The sequence below is a fragment of the Procambarus clarkii genome, chromosome 20 (assembly GCF_040958095.1).
Source record: "Procambarus clarkii isolate CNS0578487 chromosome 20, FALCON_Pclarkii_2.0, whole genome shotgun sequence".
In the NCBI taxonomy this organism is placed as follows: Eukaryota; Metazoa; Arthropoda; class Malacostraca; order Decapoda; family Cambaridae; genus Procambarus; species Procambarus clarkii.
The window spans coordinates 24974555-24999030 of NC_091169.1; the positions used below are offsets into that span (position 1 = coordinate 24974555).

At 43.4% G+C, this 24476-nt stretch overlaps 1 protein-coding gene across 9 annotated transcripts in view; it reads right to left on the bottom strand.

Moving 5' to 3' along the window:
- Positions 1–2356: 2356 nt before the first annotated feature.
- The window catches only part of Polr2H (DNA-directed RNA polymerases I, II, and III subunit Rpb8), a 293413-nt gene continuing 271293 nt past the window's right edge, over positions 2357–24476 (bottom strand). For all 9 annotated transcript variants that reach the window (XM_045738076.2, XM_069327767.1, XM_069327768.1 and 6 more), the window contains one exon: positions 2357–2991. In XM_045738076.2, coding sequence (XP_045594032.1) covers positions 2874–2991 — 118 coding nt within the window. In that variant the 3' untranslated portion in view covers positions 2357–2873. The remainder of the gene's footprint in view (positions 2992–24476) is intronic.

Below are 24476 nucleotides of genomic sequence, written 5' to 3' on the forward strand. Positions count from 1 at the left end.
CGACAAATGGTGTACACATTTCGTTGTAAGTCATCTTTAAATACACAACTAGTCCTTCAACACGATTTTCTCTACCTAACAATATGTAAACCACAGGAATAAATACTTACCGACCACCCAGCAAGTCTTACCTTATTCCTGAACGTAATTTGGAGATAAAATAACCTATATACTACCAGGTACACCTAGAAGCGAGTTACGGGCTATTCACGCCCGTGCCACCTTTTGGGTGACAATCTTCATCAATCAATAAATCGAGAAGCGAGGTAAATCTTTCAGTGAATGTAAACTAATGTTGACATACAACAGCAGATATAAAACTTACCTGATTGGTCAGTTATAGAGTTGAAGTAATCCCGAGATAGGGTAAATGACGAACAATATTACATTCCCTCAGATTGGTCAAACGAATAGTAGCAATGACCTCTGTGGAGGCGCAGGTGAACTAGACCAAACTGCCTAATAAGTTGGCCAACCATTAGGGTTGAACGGTAGAGCGACAGTCTCGCATCATGCAGGTCGGCGTTCAATCCCCGACCGTCCAAGTGGCTGGGCACCTTCCCGTCCCCAAATCCTTATCCTAACCTGTTCCAAGGGCTATATAGGTGTAATGGCTTGGCGCTTTCCCATCCCCCACAGAACAATAATGGATGGCCGGCACTTACCAGGGGAAGAAATGGGCGGGCCGGCTACGACGGAGGCGACCTGGGAGCGTTTGCCCCTCACCACATTAGTAACAAGACTGACCTGGCCGGTGGCCGGGGGCTCCGGGTCATGGGGCCAGTGTTGCCAAAATGAATTTTGGCAACATTACCCAAAATTCCAAGCTAAACCCTGACCTACATATTTTAATGCATGTACCAAAATTATTACCTAATAGGTACTAAATTTGACAGGGAAAAGTACCAAACTTCAATTTTGGAGTTTGATGTACTAAATTCGCATTTCTAATGTGTTGTTCTGTTTTAGAGAGCTTGTTTGAGTGTGTAATACACCCTTGTATTTCACATTCGCAGTATTTACACATTGCTGTTTTCTGCTTAACGAGCTACTCGCAAAATCAGTTATCATGTAATATTCTGTTAAGACACTGTTCAAACTTCATCTTTTGCAATATTTTTTTCTTTAGTAGGAGTCGCCACCGACCTGCTGGAATCGCAGTCGTTAACAGTGTTTCCGACTCGTTTCTGACTATGGGTCAAATATGTCTGCTCCACACGTCTTAGGCTTCTATATTTCGCTATGAAATATCCTTTCATTGAATTTCACTGGCACTTATGCAGAGTTTATTGATAGATCAAAGAATGCATAACGGTCTTGGCCATTCCGTAATGTGTGTTAATCAAACTTAGCAATGTTGCCTTCTCCTGAAACAACAGTTCCATGGCAGAGCTTTAAGAGCTTTGTGCAGTTTTATAAGCACTACATTGGTTACTTTTTATGTGACAACGTTCGTTTGCTATTGTTGTTGGTTGGCAGTGCGCTCATGGCTTTGGTGTCTTTTTAACCCTACCAATATAAATGGTGATGGAAATCCAGTAATAGCTATTCCTAATCTTTATAGTATACTGTAAAAGACATTTAAAAGTTTGTTTGGTTTCCAGCCCTACTGGTGTTGCCTCAAACGACCCGACTGGTTCTGCTGTTAAAGCAGTTTATGTTGGTTCCCCATCTCCCAAAATTTGATTATCTGCAACTGTGAGTGAGTGAATGAGACAGACAGAGACAGACAGAGACAGACAGAGAAAGACAGAGACAGAGAGAGAGAGAGAGAGAGAGAGAGAGAGAGAGAGAGAGAGAGAGAGAGAGAGAGAGAGAGAGAGAGAGAGAGAGAGAGAGAGAGAGAGAGAGAGAGAGAGAGAGAATGAATCACTGGGTGTTGTGAATATGAAATGGCAGAGTATTAGAGGTGACCTGTCCCCCCATGGCCTTCCTCTTACCGCTTTATCAGTGAGAAACGGTTCTGGCTACTTTACGTGTGTGCCTCACATGCTTAACTCAAAGCTATGAAATAAAACATAGATCTGTACCTTACTGCCAGCACTGCATTGTCACACTTATTGTCGTGTACCTCCTCATATTAAGGCCTGATTTGCAGGACGATAATCTTGCTCTTCTAATGTCACTTGTCCCTTGATAAAATTTCTGGTGAATTTAATGCCTTTTAACTTTGCTAGTCTCGTGTCTTTTTGCTCTCGTATTAACATCCAGAATGTTACAGTGCAGGAATGTTTAATGTTCTACATACCTACCTAAATAATCTTCATAGTTTGGTCCCTTTTGATAATTACTTGCATTTTGATTTGTATTCTAAATTTCAGTAATTTGTTAAAATATAACACTGAGGTAAAGGATATTTAGTATTTTATAAATTTACTGCTTTATTATGAAAACTTTTACAAATTCTCTATTAAAGTCTGTAATGAATACAAATGGGAATTACAAAATCATTCACAGACAAATACATTTAATAAACACATGACTGCCTTTCTTCATTGTAATAGGTCTAAACTTTCAACAAGTTTGAATTTTAACAAATAAAAGAATGTCAAACATTCTCTACATTGAAATCTTACAGCAAATCTTACAGACCAGCCTGTATTTTTTTTAATTAAAATATCACAATGAAAAACTCAAACTAACGTATGCATATTTAATAAGCATGATTAGAAATTGGCAAAGTATTTATATGCTGGAATCTATAGCTATTACAAATGAATTAAGTTGGAGATGCGCCCCCCAAACTATTGGGTTCAATAGTCCCTGTTTTGTACATGGTATGGCAGATACTCAATGATGGATGCAACAAAACAATGCAAAAAAATAATAGAATTCACAAATCCATTGGCATCATCAGGTAGAAATACAGGTAATCAGTAGGCAAGTTTCTTCATTAGGAGGTAGATGTGTTTATCAACCTCAAACCCATGCAGGTTGTTGGCATCACCTTGAAGCCTCATCAGCAATCCTCCATAAGACACGTATGCTGACCTGTAAGATAAAGTGAGTAGTTAGAATATATAACAAAATCTTTCAAGTGATTATCAAAAGAAGGCGCCAAGCATGGGAGACTATTTAGCATTGTCTGTGGCATATAATGGTAATACAAATATTTTGTTCTATAGTGCAGTAAAACTGCTTACTGATGTCGGGGGAGAGAGTGGGAGGGTTATTTGTATGTAGTTTGGCCATAGTGAGGTGAAAAATTGTCGAAGAAGTATTCTAAGGAATATTTTTCAAGCTAAGTATTTACAATAGACTGCTCATCACTAAGATCTTTCAGGGGCAGGCGATTTCCTCCTGGATACCACACCTACAACCCCGAACGACTGCACCGCCATATCAACGGTCAGCAGAACGCAGAGGAAGAAGAAGGACAAGATGTAGACCCTAGAAGCATGAACATCACCCGTTCCAAGGACAAGAAGCTCACCAAGTAGACGACGACGTCCTACGAACGATAACCCACAACTGGGGCACGTTACACACACACATAATGAGTTCAAGAGCAGAGCCTAAAAATTCATTTATGTAAGCAATCTTCGTGAGCTAGTTACACGGTTTAATGTCAATAACAATTTATATCATCTAGATGAGGCCCGGCAGTGCCTGCGGGTGTGTGTGTGTGTGTGTGTGTGTGTGTGTGTGTGTGTGTGTGTGTGTGTGTGTGTGTAGTTCTCTTCCTCTCCATTTCTCTCCCACCTGTTCTCTTTCCCTCCCTTCATCTTGGTTCACCCTCTCATTCTCTCTCTCGCAACATGAAACATATGCACCCAGCACATGTTGTTTTTACTACTCTTACTTTGTTGCAACGTTATAACAATGTAGTGGTTAAATCTGTACGTGTGGAGAACAGCGGAAGCTCCGGTGAAAAACTCTATGCAAGACCCATTTTATCTCGTCGTTAGGTGTCACAAGCCAGTCTTACTTAAGGAGGGGCAAGGAGGCCAACCCGACCCACCTATGACACTTCCCGTACAATCTTATCACGGAAACTTGCATGAGGCTAACCGCAAACATCAGGCATCCAGTCTGAAACTGAAACTGGTACACACCAGTCTTTAAGCCGAGCAATTTGTATCTGTAGTGAGCCATGCATGCAGTTACATGTCGTTTAATTCAGTAATCATTCACTCCATATCCATCCAGCGTAGAGTAGAGGCACGAGTTTACAGTTATGTATAAGCATGCACTACCTACAGTAAGCAAACTTGTAAATATTTGGTTAAGATTTATGGCAGTACATTTTGCATGAAATACTTTCACATTCCTTGAACATTTGTACCAGAATTACGGTATCTATGAATTCTAATTTTCACATTCAGCTACGAGGAGACATATGAGAGTAGGCTAGGCCCGAAACACTATGCGTGTTAGTGGCTTTGCAAGAATGTAAAAATGCCAATCTTATGTAATCTCTCAATCCCACTGTACCTTCTTGTAAATACAAATTATTATTATAAATTATTATAATATAATAGTTCTGCGGACATTTGGTCAGGTCTACTTCAGCAGTTAATACAAACCTCCAGAGGTGTTTTTGCCAAGCCTAAGCCAAGCAGTAGCAACGACTAATATATATATGCGGCTCAGTTTATAGTATAAATAAATACTATCAGCAACTTGACAACACACAATCATGTTATCGTGAGACGAGAATAATGCATTTACTTTATTTCCTTATGCATAATAAACCTACAATTTTTCTACCATCATATTATATCCACATCTTTTCTTAGTACAGTACATCTCTTCTTATATTGTCTGGGGGTAAAAAGTGGTTTAATACAAATATTTGAGTGATGAAGCAAGACAGAGCTACTCCACCTCCCACGGGAGCCTGTCTGATCAACAATATGCATCACAGGTGTCAAGAATGAATACATCACCTTACACACTGGAGAAAAATCAAAATTAACATGTGAACAATCAGGAAATAACCAACATTTATACAGAATTACTATACTTTGGAATAATATATAATTACAATAAAGAACTTTGAATCACATATAAAATGGATCTGTAAATATTTACTGTACACAATGAAGTGCTGAATGGTGGGGACAAAAATGACAAGACATTAATTATTACAAACGAGAAAAATGTAATATGCAGTATTACTGGAGATGTAAGTGAGGTAGAGTAGAAGACGGCCAGAGGCGGGAGAGAGGAGTGTTGGCATCGGTCCTGGAGGATGCTTGGGTGTTGAGCAGGCGGAGAGAGAGAGGGAGAGGGAGAGGGAGGGAGAGGGAGGGAGAGGGAGGGAGGGAGAGGGAGGGAGAGAGAGGGAGGGAGAGAGAGGGAGGGAGAGGAGAGAGGGAGAGAGAGGAGGGAGAGGAGGGAGAGGAGAGAGAGGAGGGAGAGGAGAGAGAGGAGGGAGAGGAGAGGGAGGGAGGGAGAGGGAGGGAGAGGGAGGGAGGGAGAGGGAGAGAGAGGAGGGAGAGGGAGAGAGAGGAGGAAGAGAGAGGAGAGAGAGAGAGGGGGGCCCAGGGAGAGGTGGGGGGGGGGGCGGCGACGGGGGGACGCGGAGAGGGAGCAGTGCAGATAGTGGTTGTGATCTACACACACAACCAGCTAACCACACTGCCACACCTACACGCCCACACTTGGGTACACACACACATGCTACACCTCTCATACTCCCACATTACAATGACAATATTGTGTACGTTATATGCATAGGCAAATGACTGCCAAATCTTTTAATTAAGCTTTCTGGACAATAATGTCATCATTAGATACACGACATACAATTATTAAAATATCACATATAGGCTGCAATTGTATCCATTCAATTTTAGTGCACAAATAATGTATGTTGTATACCATAATTCCATAAGATAGCAAGTAATATTGTCTCTACCATATGATTACCAATTTATTAGCATTCCGTACATATGAAACAATGCTAACACTGTATGCAGGAATCTCACAGAAGCCGCAACAACCTTCCAATGCTTACTATCAATAAAACACACAAGCACCTGAATGTGAGGGAATGGGGTTTTATGTCTACCTTAAGAGTGCAATGTGAATGCACGTTGTGAGATAGCCAGCGTGGATATTCTCCAGAGTGCGCATGCAACAGTTGCTTGGGCCTTACTCATCAGTCTAAGGACTTGTGGGATATCTCCTGGATTTACGAGTTCTACTCTGGCCCCCTGACCCCCGAGGTGACTGAACGCTGCCGCGCTTACAGATCTGCTATCCGCTGCTGCAACAGCCGCTCCTACAGTTACTGTTCCCCCCACAACGTATCCGGTAGAGGAAACAGCCTCGGAGCCGACGCCGTCATAGTCTGCGACACCGGCGACAGTTTCACCCATCGTCCCTGCCGCTGCACAGCCTGCCACCTTGCCTCCTTTAGAACCATCAACTACCGTCGTTCCAAGGACCGTGGCCACTGTACCTTCTACTCCGGCTGCAGGACCTGCTACTACTCAACCTTCAAGGAACACTGCCTCTGCTTCTGACTCGACCGATTCGTCAGACGAGGATATCTCAGTTAAATTATACGTTGCAGAGGGGATACCATCCCCTCTGCAACGGAAGCTAAACTACAGACCTGACGATTTCCTCCTGGATACCAAACGCACAATCCCTGACGACTGCACCGCCATATCAACGCGCAGCAGAACGCAGAGGAAGAACAAGATGTAGACCTAGAATCATGAGCATTACCCGTTCCGAGGACAAGAAGCAGCTCACAGAGTAGACGACGACGTCCTAAGAAGGATAACCCAACACTGACGACGACGTAACTCAACCCCTTCCACCAGCTTGAGAACAGAGCCGCTGTACGACGCCCAATGATGCAAGTGGACAACGTGAACGCCGTTCAGTATCACTACCAAGTCAAACCCGCGGTGCTTGGGCCACCGAGCCGTACTTCCCTCCTCCGACTTGAATCCTGTTCCCTGCTCATGTTTTTCGCATCCTCGTCCCAGTCTTCCATCCCTTGTTTAACTGCCCTAAGGTCTTCTATTCGATTCGATCTCCTGGATAGCCTATGAGACGGCCAGTCCAACTGTGTTGCAATGGCTGTTGCAAGCCTACCGAGTAAAGTGCCTACCACGTGCGGTCTGTGTTGAGGTGGAAGTACTTGGAAGAGGAGATCACTGTCCATTTATTCCGCCATATTGTGATGCGTCAGTCGAGTCCACGAGCGGCAGCGTCCAGCTCGAAGGACGAATGAACGAGGTTGACTGTGTGAATGCCGCCCAGACAATAAGCACTCTACACTTCCATATTGTTGCCGTGTGATGATCTGGTGATCGACCATCCACTCAAGTAAATCTCTGTACAACGGCCGACACAGGCGGGAGATAGAACAACTGAGGTGAGAGCGGAATTGTTAGCCTATCAGCTCCAGTTGGCATGTTCTGACACTTGTTCAGGTGTATGAGGATTATTTTAGAAGGTCTCGCTGACCTGTGGTACTTGCAGTTATTACTGTCTGTGTGACTATTAATTTCAGTGAATGTTAGCGCCTTAGTCACTCTAGCATTGCTTATCTGCGTCTCAGTGACTTTAGAGTTATTCATTGGCTAAGTTAGAGTCTTGGTGGCCTGTATTGATTCCTCGATTTATTTATTTATTGAAATAGTGACTTTCAGGAATTGTGACGTGCAATATCTTCCAGTGATCATTATTGCCTGTGTGACTTGTGTGGTATTGGCTTCCACAGATCATTAATGTGAGTAACCTTAACGTGCCATCGATTGCCTATGTCATGTGTTGAACACGACACGAGTGGACAGTTGTAATGACCTTCAATGTCCCTTTTACTGTCAATGTCGCAAGCAGTTAGTGTGCTCACCAGCGTTGTCAACTCACCTTGTGCCTAGCCGAGGTCTGTGCAAACTAATGTCGTGAGAACTGCTTCCTGCTGTGTTATGCTATTGTTTACATGAACAAATCCACAAGGGCCGTGACGAGGATTCGAACCTGCGTCCGAGAGCATTCCAGACGCTGCCTTAATCGATGCTCTCGGACGCAGGTTCGAATCCTCGTCACGGCCCTTGTGGATTTGTTCATTTGATGCATCACATTGTGATTTCTGTGTGTAATGCTATTGTTTAGTTTTTCTAAATTGATACACTTGATTAGCGTAACGAAAGCTCCAAGTACATTACATACGAGTTTAGTGAATAAACCTATTTTTATAATAACAGAAGCTCTCCATCAATCCTTCATTAAGTACTGCTTATGCATCATTATTCTCTCACATGAATTGGGTAGAGGCTTCGGGTATCCCTGCCCTACACCCTTGCCACCAAGATATTAAAGTTAGCGCGACCCTCTAATGCCAGCTTTCCATGTGCTATATAGTCGCAATGGCTTGGCGCTTTCCCCCTGATAATTCTCTCCCTTCCCCTAATGGCCTTGGCTCAGTAATGACACGCTCGTTGGAGCGAGGCTACGAGGCTGCGACTGGTGATTACCGTGTAGTCGTTGGGAGAGCTAACTGCCCTGTGGCACCCCCCCCCCCCATCGAGATGCTGAATCTCAGCAGTTGGTCTCGCATACGTAAATTGCATGTCCTGATTCCATGCAACATGGCGCAACATCCGTCATCGTGGGTGTTGCAATAAATTAACCATGCCATCACATTGAATCTTTATTTAACGTACCACTCAAGTTTAACAGCCCCTGTACCCATCCAGGGAAGAACAAGAGGCCTAAACGACAAACATTCCCTTCCTAACAAGCTAGAGAAAACGTGCATGTCATAATGGTTATGTGAAACAAGTGAACCACACTGATCCTACAAATTACAGCAAAGATGCTAGAAAATTTGCACAAGGAAAAAAATAATAAGTATGTATGGTATAGAGAAGCGCACCACCACTAACACAGGATAAGCCGCCTAAGCCATCTGGCTAATTTCAAAATTGCAGCCAAGTTCACGGATGTGAAAAAAGGCCTAAATTAGAATATGCGACAGTTATATGGTGCCCTTACCTCACAACGCACATAAAAAGAACTGCAAGTACAACGCCATACTACTAAATGGCTGCCGGAGCTCAAACAAGAGCTGTGAAGAGAGAGAGAGAGAGCGCGCTCTCAAAACCTGAGAAAAATAGGCGATATATGGTCAAGCACAAAACTGAAATACAGGAAATCAGCAATAATGGCATCCAACCTAACTAAACAAAGGTGCAAAAAGAAGTGCTTTGTGCTCTTCTGCAGAGTGGTTATCTTGAGATGATTTCGGGGCTTTAGTGTCCCCGCGGCCCGGTCCTCGACCAGGCCTCCACCCCCAGGAAGCAGCCCGTGACAGCTGACTAACACCCAGGTACCTATTTTACTGCTAGGTAACAGGAGCATTGGGTGAAATAAACCCTGCCCATTGTTTCTCGCCGGCGCCTGGTATCGAACCCAGGACCACAGGATCACAAGTCCAGTGTGCTGTCCGCTCGGCCGACCGGCTCCCAGAGTTATAGATGAATGCAAGAGTGAGAGAGCGGGTGTTCCCTTACCTCACATTACTCTTTATGAAGTGTCCAGGACGGATTAGTCTCATCACTTTAATATCATTTTCACGTGTACGAGTTACTTATTATCAGTCATGTTATTTTTATTTGACTTGCTCTCAGTGAAACATGTCTAAATGAAAATCTGCTGCCAGTATATACCAATATATGTGTGTGTAAATCACGAAAATTAACACGTGATGAAAAATGTGACAGTGTCAGACCATAGAGGAAGAATTGAAACAGGAATTTCCTTAAGTACTTCCTTCTGAAGATGTATTAATATACGAAAGTACTTAAGGAAATTCCTGTTTCAATTCTTCCTCCGTGGTCTGACACTCGCCTATCTCTCTCTCTCTCTATATTATATATATATATATATATATATATATATATATATATATATATATATATATATATATATATATAATATATATAGGTGTCAGACTATATATATTATATATCTTTTTTATCTTTATTTAAGAAAATACAATATAAATCATATATACATAAGTTTTACAAGGCAATGCTACATTATAATTCTCAGTGAACAAGTGTTTCATTATCACAGAACATGATCTTTAAAACCCCTCAATGTTACTTATTTTTCTTTAAATGATTTACAAAAAATGGCGATTATATTTACATTAATGTACAGGGGAAATTATTACATTTATATATATTTTATATAATTCTCAGTAAACAAACTTTCCATATCATCGCCGAGCATGAGCCGTAAACCCCAAATATTATAATATATCAGATTTAAACGGATCATAACTATTTTACATTAGTGCTTTCAGGCCTTTGGAAACACACATGTGGAAACACTCTCCGGACTTAACCAATCCGATTTCACCCTGATTAGCATGACCGTGGTCAAGATAACCCTCATACTATATATATTATAAAAGGTTAACAACCTTCATATTATTCTGTATACTAAAATGATCACAAATTCTTTCCTGGGTGGGTGCAGGAGGCTGTTAGTCAAGAACATTATTAGGAAGGCTGGCTTAATGATCTTCCAAGTCAACGAGTAATTATGAAAATTAAAGTGTTTAGTCATTCTGGCCTAGCGTGTTTTGGTTGTCATGGTGGAACAAGTGGGCCTCCAACCTAGTTACACCACTTTGTCATCATGATTTAAGTGACCCACTCCTAGCATCACCAAAGAGCCAGAGCTCAACCCCCGCAAGCACAACTAGGTGAGTATACATGTCAGTGGAGGAGCCATTAATACATCTATCAGTTCTCAAGCTCCCATTGAGTACTTGCTCAGGTCACGTGCCTTAGATCATAGACTTTCCGTTTATCTTGGATATTTCTGGCTAAAAATACGATAATTTATTCCAAAGTGGTATTTTCCCTTTCAAAACATTTATGCATTTCTTGGGAAGAGGGTAGGTTTTTCTTTATTGGTTTGTATTTCCCCCACGTGTTTATTTTGCTTCTATAGTCGTTGTCTGTTATTTACTCTCGTTTTTGTGTGTACTGGTTAATGTGTTACACTTTCCGTTATCATCTCGCATCTCCCTTCATGTGATCTCATTTATGGGTTACTGCTGGAGTCAGAGTTACAGTGTGAAGCTGTGTACATAGTGCCTTCCCGCTCTACTGTGTGTAGAAAGATTGCCAAGTACAGTGCTCCTAAACAAGCTAATCTGTGGCTACAATGTGTGATGTCTAGATTTTGCAAAATTTTCCCCCATACAGGTTTGTCTTTCTTGCACATCCACTGAAAATGATCCTGCCTAACACCCCTATTTTCCCTTGGGTTGCACAAGGGTTGCATCTGGCAATATATGCATGAATACAGGATATATAGCATTAAAAAGCCTGACTTTTGTCTTCCTACATTGTTAAAAGCCATGCCCCGAGCATAGGCAAGAATGTCCCAAAAATCTTCTCACTTTTCAAGATGGAAGATGTTAACGTAGGTCTCTATTACCGATTGGAAAAACCATGTACGAGAACAAGTTTTAAAAGTTGCAAATTAACTAAATCTTAGGATGTTATGTGCACCGTGGGTCAAACATCTTAAGAGTGCACCATGGGGTTAACAAGTAAACCTTTATTTACATATACTGTATTTAACAAGTGACACCCTGGGAGAGTTTTAAAGGATATACTACAGTATATTATATTCATCACATGTTAACATGCCTCCTTGTTGAAGTGCCGTCGGGGCGATGGGGAATTAGCCTCGGCTACCATCATCTTTTGTACGGTCACTGATTGTCAAGTGGTCCTGTAGTGCAGTTGGCTCACAACTCATGGGTTCTGCGAGCAATTCTAAGACAGGGCGAGACGTTTGGACGTGATTCCCTACACCTGATGCCTCTATTCACCTAGCAGTACATAGGTACTCAGAAGTTTAGCAACAGTTGCATTGAGTAAGGTCACTTACTGACCTATGGGGACCTTGAGAAGTCTACGAGGGAACCTATTTTAACCAACTGGGAACTGCCAGTCCCACGTTTCAATCCTGTGTACAGAAAGGATAAACTTTCCCAGTCACAGTCCTTATAATGGACAGAGTTGCAAGAACCTGGTCGTTTTGCAACTGTCCTGCCCACCTTCGGCAGTAGGTGCAAATTTCCATACTATATCTTAGCAGTTATGTACTATCCTGATATTAAGTTCTTCCTATGTAATATACTATACTGTAGTTCTCTTGTAACTTGCTACTATACATGTTTTCACTGAAGGTCCGGCTCTCACTATACTCACATCCTGACGTATCTGACACATCCTGACGTATCTGGCACATCCTGACGTATTTGACACATCCTGACGTATCTGACACATCCTGAGGTATCTGACACACATGCGAGGGGGAGGGAATAATACAGTGTCTACTGGTTGGGTCACCACGACCACATCTTGTAACTGTAACAAACTTTGGTAATTACCAGGAGTAATAAATAGGTTGTGATAGTACTTTACATTCAGGCTTGTATATACATGACCGCCTGGAAAAATGACAAGTTATAAATTGTGCACAAGCACTTTCTTCTGAAACTTCTCCTCTCCGTCTGCAATCTAGTCAGTGCGTAAGTATTGCAATGCGCAAGGGCATGTGGTCCATTAATGGGTTAGGGTTCCAAGTGTCGGTATCATGTCATATTTGTCCTGATTTTTGCTCATGATTAGTTTCAAAGCTCTGTGGAACACTGTCAGTACCGACTCATTATTTCCTTCAGTGATTGATCAATTCGTTTCAAGGTTTACCTTGGCGTTGCACCATTTGACCAGTAATAAGGATAGTAAAACTCACTAATAATGATAACCATTTTAACCAATGTAGCTCCAGAGTGTACAAATTTGTATGATATCAATATGTCCACCGATACACACCTTCCTGCGGTCAGGTGTACACGTAACTCAAAATTAACTCTGAAATCTACACTAAACAAAACTGTTTCATGAAATCTGAAATATGGTGATGGTTGCTACATTATAACAAGTGGGGCACACAGGTACAGTGTGGTGGGGGTGACGGGGAGGTTGTGTGGTGGGGGTGGCGGAGAGGTTGTGGTGGGTGTGGCGGGGAGGTTGTGGTGGGTGTGGCGGGGAATTTGTGGTGGGGGTGGCGGGGAGGTGGGTGCGGGGTGAGGTTACGAGGCATGCATGAGGAAAGGGTGTGTGTGTAGGGGGGGGGGAGGGAGTGGGGTGAGTGGGTTGGTGTAGAAGCCCGAGGTTCAGTAGAGGAAGTCTGATTTGGAGAGAGTCGTACACATTGTTGGGTGTAGTCCAGATCCTCCGCGGTCACCAAGGAATGTTTGTCACCTGACAGCAGCCTAGTCAACGCTTCTGTCAAACTAAAAATTGGCATAGCATTTGCCTACAAACCCGTACCATCACTTTGGCAGTCTTTGGAGTAGGACGGAGGGATCGCACTGCCGTCCTAGGTCTGGGGTGACCGATGCGCTGGTGTGATGCGCTCCAAAGATTGTCACAGATATATCAACTTGTTGTGATTTCGCTGTGTATCACTTTGTATTAGTTTTTTCCGCGTTTTCAAAGAACGTTTATCTTATCATTTATACCTATACGGCCATGAAAACTTCCTTATTGAATGCGAAACGGTAAATTTATCCTAATTTTTTAAGCTGCATCTCTTAAGAATCCATCCCCGCCATGAGTGGGCGCATTTCAAATTCGTATATTGAAACTAACTGGTGTAATAGATTGTAACTCCATAAAATATAAATGTGCTTCAGTTTACAATTTAAGCCTGTTGTCTTGTGTATGATCCTCTGTCCTGTGTGACAGTGAATACGAACAGCACCTCACTGTAATAAGACCTAATTGAATTGGCAGCACACAGTTCTAAATACAGAACAATCAACGAACTTTGCAACCACTGTCATGTGCCAGAAACAATCGAACACTACCTCCTTCACCGTTTCCGACATCATAGTGCCAGAGTAAACTTTAAACAAGTCCTTCTCGCACTTAAAATACATTTTATCATCGAGCATATATTAGGAGGCGACTTCTTATTACATGAAAAAATATCAAATAGTCAAAGCACTGGCTAAATATCTCCAGTCGACCAACAAATTGGGCCACAATTGACCTGTGCCACATTTATACCTGGCGCCACCAACACAGAAACAACAGCCTAGCCGCAGCACCAAGAATCAGCTGACGCCATAAACACAACATACCGCCCTACAGTGCGGAAAGTCTCCCTCTAATATACACCTTTTAGTCGCCGCTCCTCTATCTACACCACAACTCAACAAACACTTTTGAAATCTTGTCATTCTCAACATCAACGCGTCTCCCAACATTAGTACTAGTTCGGTCATTAGGAAGATAAACCAATCATGCAAACTGCACGTACCATCAAGAAGAATTACTCAAGGCAACATTGTATATCAATTTGGTCAACAAAGATGTTAATTATCACCATTCTCAGTTAGGAATATGTTTCCAACTTTTTATTTACTTGCAATGTAACGGAGTTATATTTTAATACAAGACACCGGCAATCTTGAGATGAAAGGTTTGTGGCTCAAACCAGACGGTGAGATGTCAATCTCACTTTTTGAAAACAATTTTACTTTTGTTTCAGTAATATCCCGGATTAATAATTTTCTCAACGAAATAGTTTGTGTTCAAAGACATTTTGTAGACATTTTGTTTGTTGTCCGAACTTAAAATGTGCTAATAATGATACTGTACTAGTAATTTAAAACTTGACTATTTGACCCCATGACATTTCCATACATCTACTTTTCTTAATACGTTAAATTAATGAATAAACTCTCAAATAAATCTGAACAAATTCGGGCTACGTTATAAGTCACACGAGGCTTTGGTATTTCCTGTATTGTCTGCTTGGTAATTAGTCTCTATATTCAAACTTTCCCTGCTTCTATATAATAGGACTTTTTTCCAATAAATACATTTTGCATTATCTGATAATTTTATTTTTCTTGTCTTGCGCCAATGCCGAGGGGCCTCTTTAATTAACAGCCGACGATTTTAACATTTACCAAGGAAATTTTTCTCTCAATGCTGATAAATAACTTTTTTGCAATTGGTGTTCTTGAATTTACTTTCAAGTACGATTAAGAAAATTAATAATAAATATAATCAACGTAACTTGCGAGAACCGTCACGGGTGTCCAGATGCTGGTACAAGAATGTGGATAACGTCTAGTTCCGCCATAATTAGGCTACGCAAGTGGAGCCTTCAGTTGTTACTGAAGTCCTCATTTTGTACCTTAGTAACGTCTAAGGACTTTCAACCTCCTAAAGTGCAGTCATCGGGAGGATACTCACTTCGTGCAAACTGCACGCGCCCACACCGCATACAGCGTCGCTCTTGTGCCAGAGAGGTACACTACGGGCTCACCATAGCCCGTGCTACATAGAACCTTTTTGACCTGAGTAGCTGAATCTTAAACAACAACTGCAATCGCCATCAAGAAGATGCAACAGCTCCTATATATTCACGATTTACCGTCCTAAATTCCTATTCCTTTTAGCAAAAATGGGCGATTCAGACTTAAATTTGCCCAGACATGCTAACAATGGGCTTTGACCTTCAATCCCATAAGCAAATTCTTCATTTGATTCTTCCTTATCAGGAAATAATTATTTTGCCTTACCAACTTCTCACTAAAAAAAACTGAATATACAAGGTTACAAAGTGCCCAAATTTCGCTCAAGGGTATATGCTTCCTCAAAGTATAAAGAGGCACCTTTCAAAGCTTCCAGTTAAGATAACTTTGCTCTACCAAAGAGAATGTCTCCTTACATTTACTATTGGCTCATAACAATTTTGAAGTGCATTAGGCTTTACCTGCTCCTAAAAAAAAAAAATTGAGGCATTAGGCTCTACGAAAACATATTATAAAATAATGCTAATTAATTTAAAAGTTAAACAAATAACAATTAATAATATACATTTTTAGAATATTAATGATTTAAAATAAAGTCCAATAACGATCAAAGCCACTAGTTAACTATCAAGTGGAGTGCCACCAAGGTCGAGCCCTACCAGTGTCAACAAACACGAGGGCTCGGGACCAGGCTTTCAGCCCCCTAGTGACTAATTAACCGCGTCACCAGCCAGCCCAGGGACATCCCTGGCTAAAAAAACCACCTCCATGTGACCGGCAGCGCCCGGCCGCTCCACGAAAATAGCTGAACTGATTGAACTTAGCCTAGCGTGTCAACTATACATAGTACAGATGTGTACTATGACGGGTACACTTCCAATGGTATATCCCTTGCTTTATGGTTATCTTGAGATCTTGGTCCCCACAGTTTGTGGAAATACTGGTAACGATGCATATTTATATATGGGGGGAATAGGAGTAAAAACAAGTGACATACATATATTTAATAATAAACGTCATCTAACAAACTATTGATAAATGGGGCAGAATCACATTTAATTAACCACTTAATAGTAAAAATACACTCAACATTCAACACAATTAAAATTATACACAAATCTACATATGGATAAGCAAGTTAACAAAAGTATTACATCAAATTACATGCTGTGGAAGATATGTAAAATATACACTTGCAGCCAAAAGAAAATACACATTTTACGATAAAAAATATAATTCTATGAGTAAATGTACACTGTAGCATAAAGTAGTAATAAAATACATTTTGGAACTGTAAAAACTGGAAGACTGTATAAAGACAAGAATGAACAGAAACGTGCCGAGTCTACAGGATATGAACATTGAACACAGTGTAACATGACAGAAGAGATCACAACAGTAATGAACGGGCAGGCACTCGGGGGGTGAAAATTACAAGTAATACTGAGATAGATCGATAGAGCCAGAGTGATGATTCCTTAGAGGGGAAGATTGCAAAAGACCCAGCGGGAGGAGACAGAAGACAGTGGAGACACAGCAGGAGAATGACCAGCAGCAGCAGCAGCTATGGTCCGAGCTAGGATGACATACCAGACAATGCATTTACAGATTCACAAGGGGGAAGCCACATGTAAACGCACTTCTGGTACGCATCCGTGCTGGACGAACCCCCTTGTGGCGCGAGGAGTGACCCCTGGGCGGCGCCATAGTGGTACCCAAAGCCCCGCCCACACAACACCTAAACTCCATAGTTTCATTCACAACGTCTCCACACGTACAGTGGAACACTTGGTACCACTAGCCTCACAATTGATACTAATCACCCGAACTTCGTTATTTATTATGGTTTCAGCGGTCACTTGTAGTATTCTCCATATAGGCGTTTCTGTCCGTTTATCATCGAATACTTGAGAGTCGGTAGCTAGGGTTTTAGGTGTAAGTGCCCGAAGGTGGTGTGAGAGGAGTGGTGGAGTGTTCACAGAGCCACATGATACTGGCGTGCGTCGTCCGGCACCACAGCGCGCGACCCCCACACCTGCTACGTCACCGCCGCCACATATCCACACCCGCTACGTCACCACCGCCACCTCACCCACATACCCGCACCCCCCACCCCCCTCCACACACACACACGCCCAACATACCCACGTACCACTCGGCACGTCATTAAAAGCACTAACACACTAGAGGCGTGTGGGGGAGAAGAAATATGAATGACAATTATGGAGTGGACTTTGGAAGCCAACCAACCGGGAGCAGCCATGCAAGCAAGCACATGACTCGTCCACAGTCTAGCATGCAGCTACCACTAAATTTTACTCCATTAAAAATAAAAGGTTACTGACCTATTAAACCACGACCAATGGTATACGTTCTTATATGAATGAGTTTGGGTGGATATAAATAGGTTCTCTGCACCTTCCTTAATTCTTTTGTTAAAAAGAGATAGGTTCCGTAGGTTACTGCGGATAACTACGTTTATAAATTCTAATGCTGGCAGAAATGAGTTGTAGAGAATACTAACACGACCAAGCATCATAACTCACAGGAAATACTCATTAGGGAAGCCGAAATATATTTTGAGGACGCTGATTCACCAACACTTAACCAGACTGCACGCACACGCACACACGCACACGCGCGCGCACACACACACACACACACACACACACACACACACACACACACACACACACACACACACACACACACACACACACACACACACGTCTCTCCCCTCCCCCCCTCCGTGCATGACTACCTCACATGTTTTGTCACCCCCGTGTGGCCACCTCACACGTCGTGTGGCCACCTCACACGTCGTGTGGCCACCTCACACGTCGTGTACCCCCCCCCTCACTTGTATGTCCACCTCACACGTCTTGTCTTGCTTCCACCTCTCCCCCTTCCGTTCCAGTATGACTACCTCACACGTTCCAGCCCCCACCACACACCCCACCACTGGTGTTCCAGCCCCCACCTCACACAACCCCCACTGGTGTTCCAGCCCCACCTCACACAACCCCCACTGGTGTTCCAGACCCACCTCACACCCCACCACTGGTGTTCCAGCCCCCACCTCACACCCCACCACTGGTGTTCCAGCCTCCACCTCACACCCCACCACTGGTGTTCCAGCCCCACCTCACACCCCACCACTGGTGTTCCAGCCCCCACCTCACACCCCACCACTGGTGTTCCAGCCTCCACCTCACACCCCACCACTGGTGTTCCAGCCCCCCCTCACACTCCACCACTGGTGTTCCAGCCCCCACCTCACACCCCACCACTGGTGTTCCAGCCTCCACCCCACACTCCACCACTGGTGTTCCAGCCCCCACCTCACACCCCACCACTGGTGTTCTAGTCCCCACCTCACACCCCACCACTGGTGTTCCAGCCCCCCCTCACACTCCACCACTGGTGTTCCAGCCCCCCCTTACACTCCACCACTGGTGTTCCAGCCTCCACCTCACACCCCACCACTGGTGTTCCAGCCCCCCCCTCACACTCCACCACTGGTGTTCCAGCCTCCACCTCACACCCCACCACTGGTGTTCCAGCCTCCACCTCACACCCCACCACTGGTGTTCCAGCCTCCACCTCACACCCCACCACTGGTGTTCCAGCCCCCACCTCACACCCCACCACTGGTGTTCCAGCCCCCACCACTGGTGTTCCAGCCCCCCCTCACACCCCACCACTGGTGTTCCAGCCCCCACCTCACACCCCACCACTGGTGTTCCAGCCTCCACCTCACACCCCACCACTGGTGTTCCAGCCTCCACCTCACACCCCACCACTGGTGTTCCAGCCTCCACCTCACACTCCACCACTGGTGTTCCACACATGAATTTCTTCGATGGTTTTATATAATTAATGTTCAGGGAATCATCAGGGCCTTCGTGAGGTGAGTGACTAGCACCCAAGGTGGTCACTCACCAGCCTGGGCACTTAGGGCACTAACCCGCGCGAGCGTCACTTTTCCAACAATTATACCCAAGAAACTGGGCAACTTTTGTTACGTTGCTGCGCGAGCGGGAAGCGTCTTCGTGAATTAAAGTGAGCGCAAGGAGCACTCCCCCACAGGAGCGGTGTGTGCAGGCCCTGCTGGTCGGGCAGGTGCAATAAGGTGTGTATGGCTGGAGACCAGGTTTTATGTGCGGGGCCAGTGGTTGAGGTGGATTTGTGGTGGGACCCTCGCTTGACCACCGTGGGAGAGAGAGAGACACACTACCTGCGTTTTCTTTGCCATCATCGTGTCATTTGAAATGCTCACTGGCGTCATTCCCAGCCCATCTGCTCCCACAGCAACCTCCTACACCCGTGGAGACACAGCCAGATCCTTGGAGCAGGCAGCCATAAATAGCCGTTGTGGCAATATAATAAATATGTAGTTGGTGGGGGAGAGAGAGGAATGCCTGTGGCGGCGAGGGCAGGTTCCCACGGGGTGAGGGGATAGGCGCCCATTCGGCACCCAGAGTCAAGTGTCACTCACCTGACAGGTAACTCCTCCACCACCGCCGCCTGGCAAGGAAAGTAAGAGAGGGGGGGGGGAGCTTGTGGTTCGCAGAACGCTGGAAATGTGCAATATTACAGATGAACAACAGGTGACCATTGTCTCAAGCCTCATAAAATGGAAATAATATGCTCGTTATGATAATAAATTTCACAAAACTATAATATCGTTTTGCTTATTACCTGTGATTCATTAATTATACACAGACACATTTACATTAATGCTGATGACTCAACCACACATCATAACATGAAGAGACGACGACGTTTAACATGCTCATCATATCTTCAGTCACCTCACTGTGACTCATCATCTACATTCATGCTGTTTGCGGTCCAGTATATTTGAGTGTTTCATTTCCTAAATATAACAAAATCCAGGCTGCCATTATAGCAGATCTTTTGATGATTACTGTATATCTCCACCCTGGTGTTCCAGCGGTTGTTCGACGACCGGGCCGCGGCGAAGCTAAGCCCCGAAAACACCACAAGACCTATCAAAACCCCTTCCTCCTGTTTTCATAATTCATTTGGTAACTATGTGGACCGTCGTACATATATTGACGTATTGGATAATTAGATAGATGAAGGTACTATTGACTTTGGTAAGGAAAAAAATTAAAGCTAAAAACCTAACATATATTTCTAGGCCTAGTATAGCACATATATGTACTATATTAGGCCTAGTATAGTACATATATGTATTATAGTAGGCCTCACATAGCGTGAATTATTCCTAGGATGGTTAGGTTAGGTTTTATTAGCAAAATACAAAATCTTTTCCCGTTTGTCGAAATTTAGTGCCAAATTCTGTGGTTCATTTTCTGATATGTGGTTTGGTCATCACACCAAATTCTACTTTCTAATTGTCCACTGCGTCAATATATGTACGCTGGTCCTCATCGTTACTATAACTGCTATCTCAACAGGAGGATGGGATGACATCTTGACATATTTAACATGTGTTACACAGCTCTCTAAATTTATGTTTCTTTTCGCCCTCCACGACAGGGTGAGGCAAGGTATGCAAGTAGTGTGTTTGGCAGGTCAGGTGCACACAGCATTCGAACCCCACCAAGAGTTACTATAACCTAGTATAAGCCCAACCCCACCAAGCCCAGCCCCACCAAGTCCAGCCCCACCAAGTCCAGCCCCACCAAGTCCAGCCCCACCAAGTCCAGCCCCACCAAGCCCAGCCCCACCAAGTCCAGCCCCACCAAGTCCAGCCCCACCAAGTCCAGCCCCACCAAGCCCAGCCCCACCAAGTCCAGCCCTACCAAGCCCTCGACATCCTCCCAATAACTCAAGCCACCGTCACTTTCACAGGAAAATGCAAATATTTCATTCCAACGGATTTACCACCAAACATTTTACCCATATATATATATATATATATATATATATATATATATATATATATATATATATATATATATATATATATATATACATATATATATATATATATGTGGTGTTTACTAAGTGGAGGCTGTAAATGGGAGCGAGTGTGACCTTCTCACCCCCGCCCCCTGGATGGGGTGCGCGGGCGTGGTGGCTGAGCTGAAGGCACTAGACTGGTAGGTGTTCTCCACACCATTGTTGATAATAAATATTACATTACATTTTATAACTAGCTTATAAAGACTGTAGTTTGCACACATTATTATTATTATTATTTTATATATAATATGAGAGAGAGAGAGAGAGAGAGAGAGAGAGAGAGAGAGAGAGAGAGAGAGAGAGAGAGAGAGAGAGAGAGAGAGAGAGAGAGAGAGAGAGAGAGAGAGAGACAGAGAGAGAGAGAGAGAGAGAGACAGAGAGAGAGACAGAGAGAGACAGAGAGAGAGACAGAGAGAGAGACAGAGAGAGACAGAGACAGAGAGAGAGAGAGAGACAGAGAGAGAGACAGAGAGAGAGAGAGAGAGAAAGAGAGAGAGACAGAGAGAGAGACAGAGAGAGAGAGAGAGAGACAGAGAGAGAGAGAGAGAGAGAGACAGAGAGAGAGAGACAGAGACAGAGACAGAGACAGAGACAGAGAGAGAGAGAGAGAGAGACAGAGAGAGAGAGACAGAGAGAGAGACAGAGAGAGAGAGACAGAGACAGAGACAGAGACAGAGAGAGAGAGAGAGAGAGACAGAGAGAGAGAGACAGAGAGAGAGACAGAGAGAGAGAGAGAGAGAGAGAGAGAGAGAGAGACAGAGAGAGAGACAGAGAGAGAAAGAGAGAGAGAGAGAGAGAGAGAGAGAGAGACAGAGAGACAGAGAGAGAGACAGAGACACTCACTAAACACAACATTACAATTGTTCATTTTCTTACGGCCTTTCCCATTGGACGTATATGCCTACCACCATTTAAAAGGGTGAAGAATAACTAGACCAGTGTTTCCATTTTATTTCAACGTTTCATGAGCAAGGAGACAATTTCAGTAACACACACACGATACTGGGAACACAGTAGACTACAGTTTCAAGTAACAACTTAACACATACACGTGTGAATCCAACTTGTTTTGGGGAACGAGAAGACCTTAATCGCTGCCACCAACAACTGTTGTTGTTGTTGTTATAGATTCAGCCACTCGGAACAAGTTCCAAGTAGCACGGACTATGGTGAGCCCGTAACCAACAACTATAGGGTCAGGTGAAGGAGGTAATAGTTGTCTAAGCTTACGGCTACCTTCTCTCAGTTATAGGACGGTCATCAAACAGTTGAATGCTCGAGGTCAAATTCACTTAAGTGTTAATCGATTGGTCAAGCCTGTGAATAAAGATGGCTTCATGTATACATACAACCCGTCCTCGACTCAAGTCCATTACATCCAGCGGTTGAACCCGCAGACGTATTCATAAATTTTTATATGCTGTTAATTCAAAATGGGAATTCTCTCAAATATTAATTAATATTATAATATATTAGCATACTGCGCATATATAGGCATAGGTTAGGGTAGGTGTTTAGGTTCTGTTGGCGATTATTTGTAGTACGTGGGTGAAGCATTTATAGCGTTGAGGTTCGAACAAAATTCGTCAGTGAAGCACTTGTTCCGGAAGTGTTCGGACGAAATCAATTGTGAGTCGTGTGTAAACCGTTTTTCATTCATAAACAGGGGGTTTGGCGGGTGCATGGAATGGACTTTGGGTCTTTGTTTGGAGGACGGGCTAGTACGTGTGTTGTTGTAAATGATAAGACGAATCACAGAGCTTTCAAAGCAAGGTTTTCAATGCCTTTAAATTATATAACTAATGTGTGTAATTTGTATTCACCTAGTTGTGCTTGCGGGGGTTGACTCAGCTCTTTCGGCCCGCCTCTCAACTGTCAATCAACCATCACTTTTTTTAACTGGGCAATATTGTTGTGATTTATCGTCTTCACTACATTACATTTGTTGGGATTGAATTCCAGCAACCATGTTTGTCCACTCCTAGTTTAAAAGGGACCTCCTGTAACTTCCCGCAGTCATCCTCTGCTTTAACTGTCTTCACCAGCTAGGCGTCATCTGCAAACACACTATTATATATAAGCTCACTCCCATGCGTAAGTAGGTTGTTCACAATTTAGGAACAGCAGGGGTGCCAAGACTGAGCCTTGTGGGACCCCACTTGTCTCTTCTGAGTGTTTTGTCCTTAAGGTATTCCCTTACCTAGTTCAGTGTTTTCCCAGCTATCCCAGCCTGTTTCTCCATCTTGTGCAAGTCTTTCATGAAGTGTACAATGCTTTTTGACAGTAAGAAAATAGCCTACCCAGCCTTCTCTTTCCGGTCTTATTTTAGCAACCTTGTCATAAAACTATTAAAGTTTGTCAGGCGCAACTCTCTAAATCCATGCTCAGCTTTTGTTACATAATCTGTCGTCTTCAGATGGGCTCCATTTTAACCTGATTACTTTCTCCAGCACTATACACAATACTAGTCAGTGATGCCAGGATGTAATTTAGTACCGCTTGTCTATACCCTTTCTTTTCTCTATTGAGACTGTTTGCCTTTTTCCAGAATTCTGAGAGATTTCCTGCTTCGACCATTTTATTAAACATCTTAGATAACAGCTGATAAAGTATTTCGCAGCCTCCTTCAGTCTGGTTCCATTTGGTTTGTCACAGTTGACCAGACCACACACTAGAATGTGAAGGGACGACGACGTTTCGGTCCGTCCTGGACCATTCTCAAGTCGATTGTCTTGAGAATGGTCCAGGACGGACCGAAACGACCGTCGTCCCTTCACCTTCTAGTGTGTGGTCTGGTTAACATACTTCAGCCACGTTATTGTGACTCATCGCCTGCATTTGTCACAGTTCATTCATGTGTTTTTCTACCTGTTCTATGGTGTCATCTATGCCGTCTACTGTTCTGGCCTACCATCTTGTAAACTTGATCTCCATGTTGGCTCTATTGTAAAGATCTCCTGAACTCTTTTTGTTCAGTTCCTCGCATACCTTATTGCTTTATGTGAGAATTTCCCCTTGTCTCCTCAATCTTGTGTAGATTGTACCTCCGTTTTTCTCCTTATAAAACAGCTTTGGTCGTTGGCTTTGTCAGCAATGTCAATTTGAAATTGCCTCTCGGCTTCTTTCCTAACTTTGGTGTAGTCATTTCTAATTATCTCTACCCTGGAAACACAAACCGTAA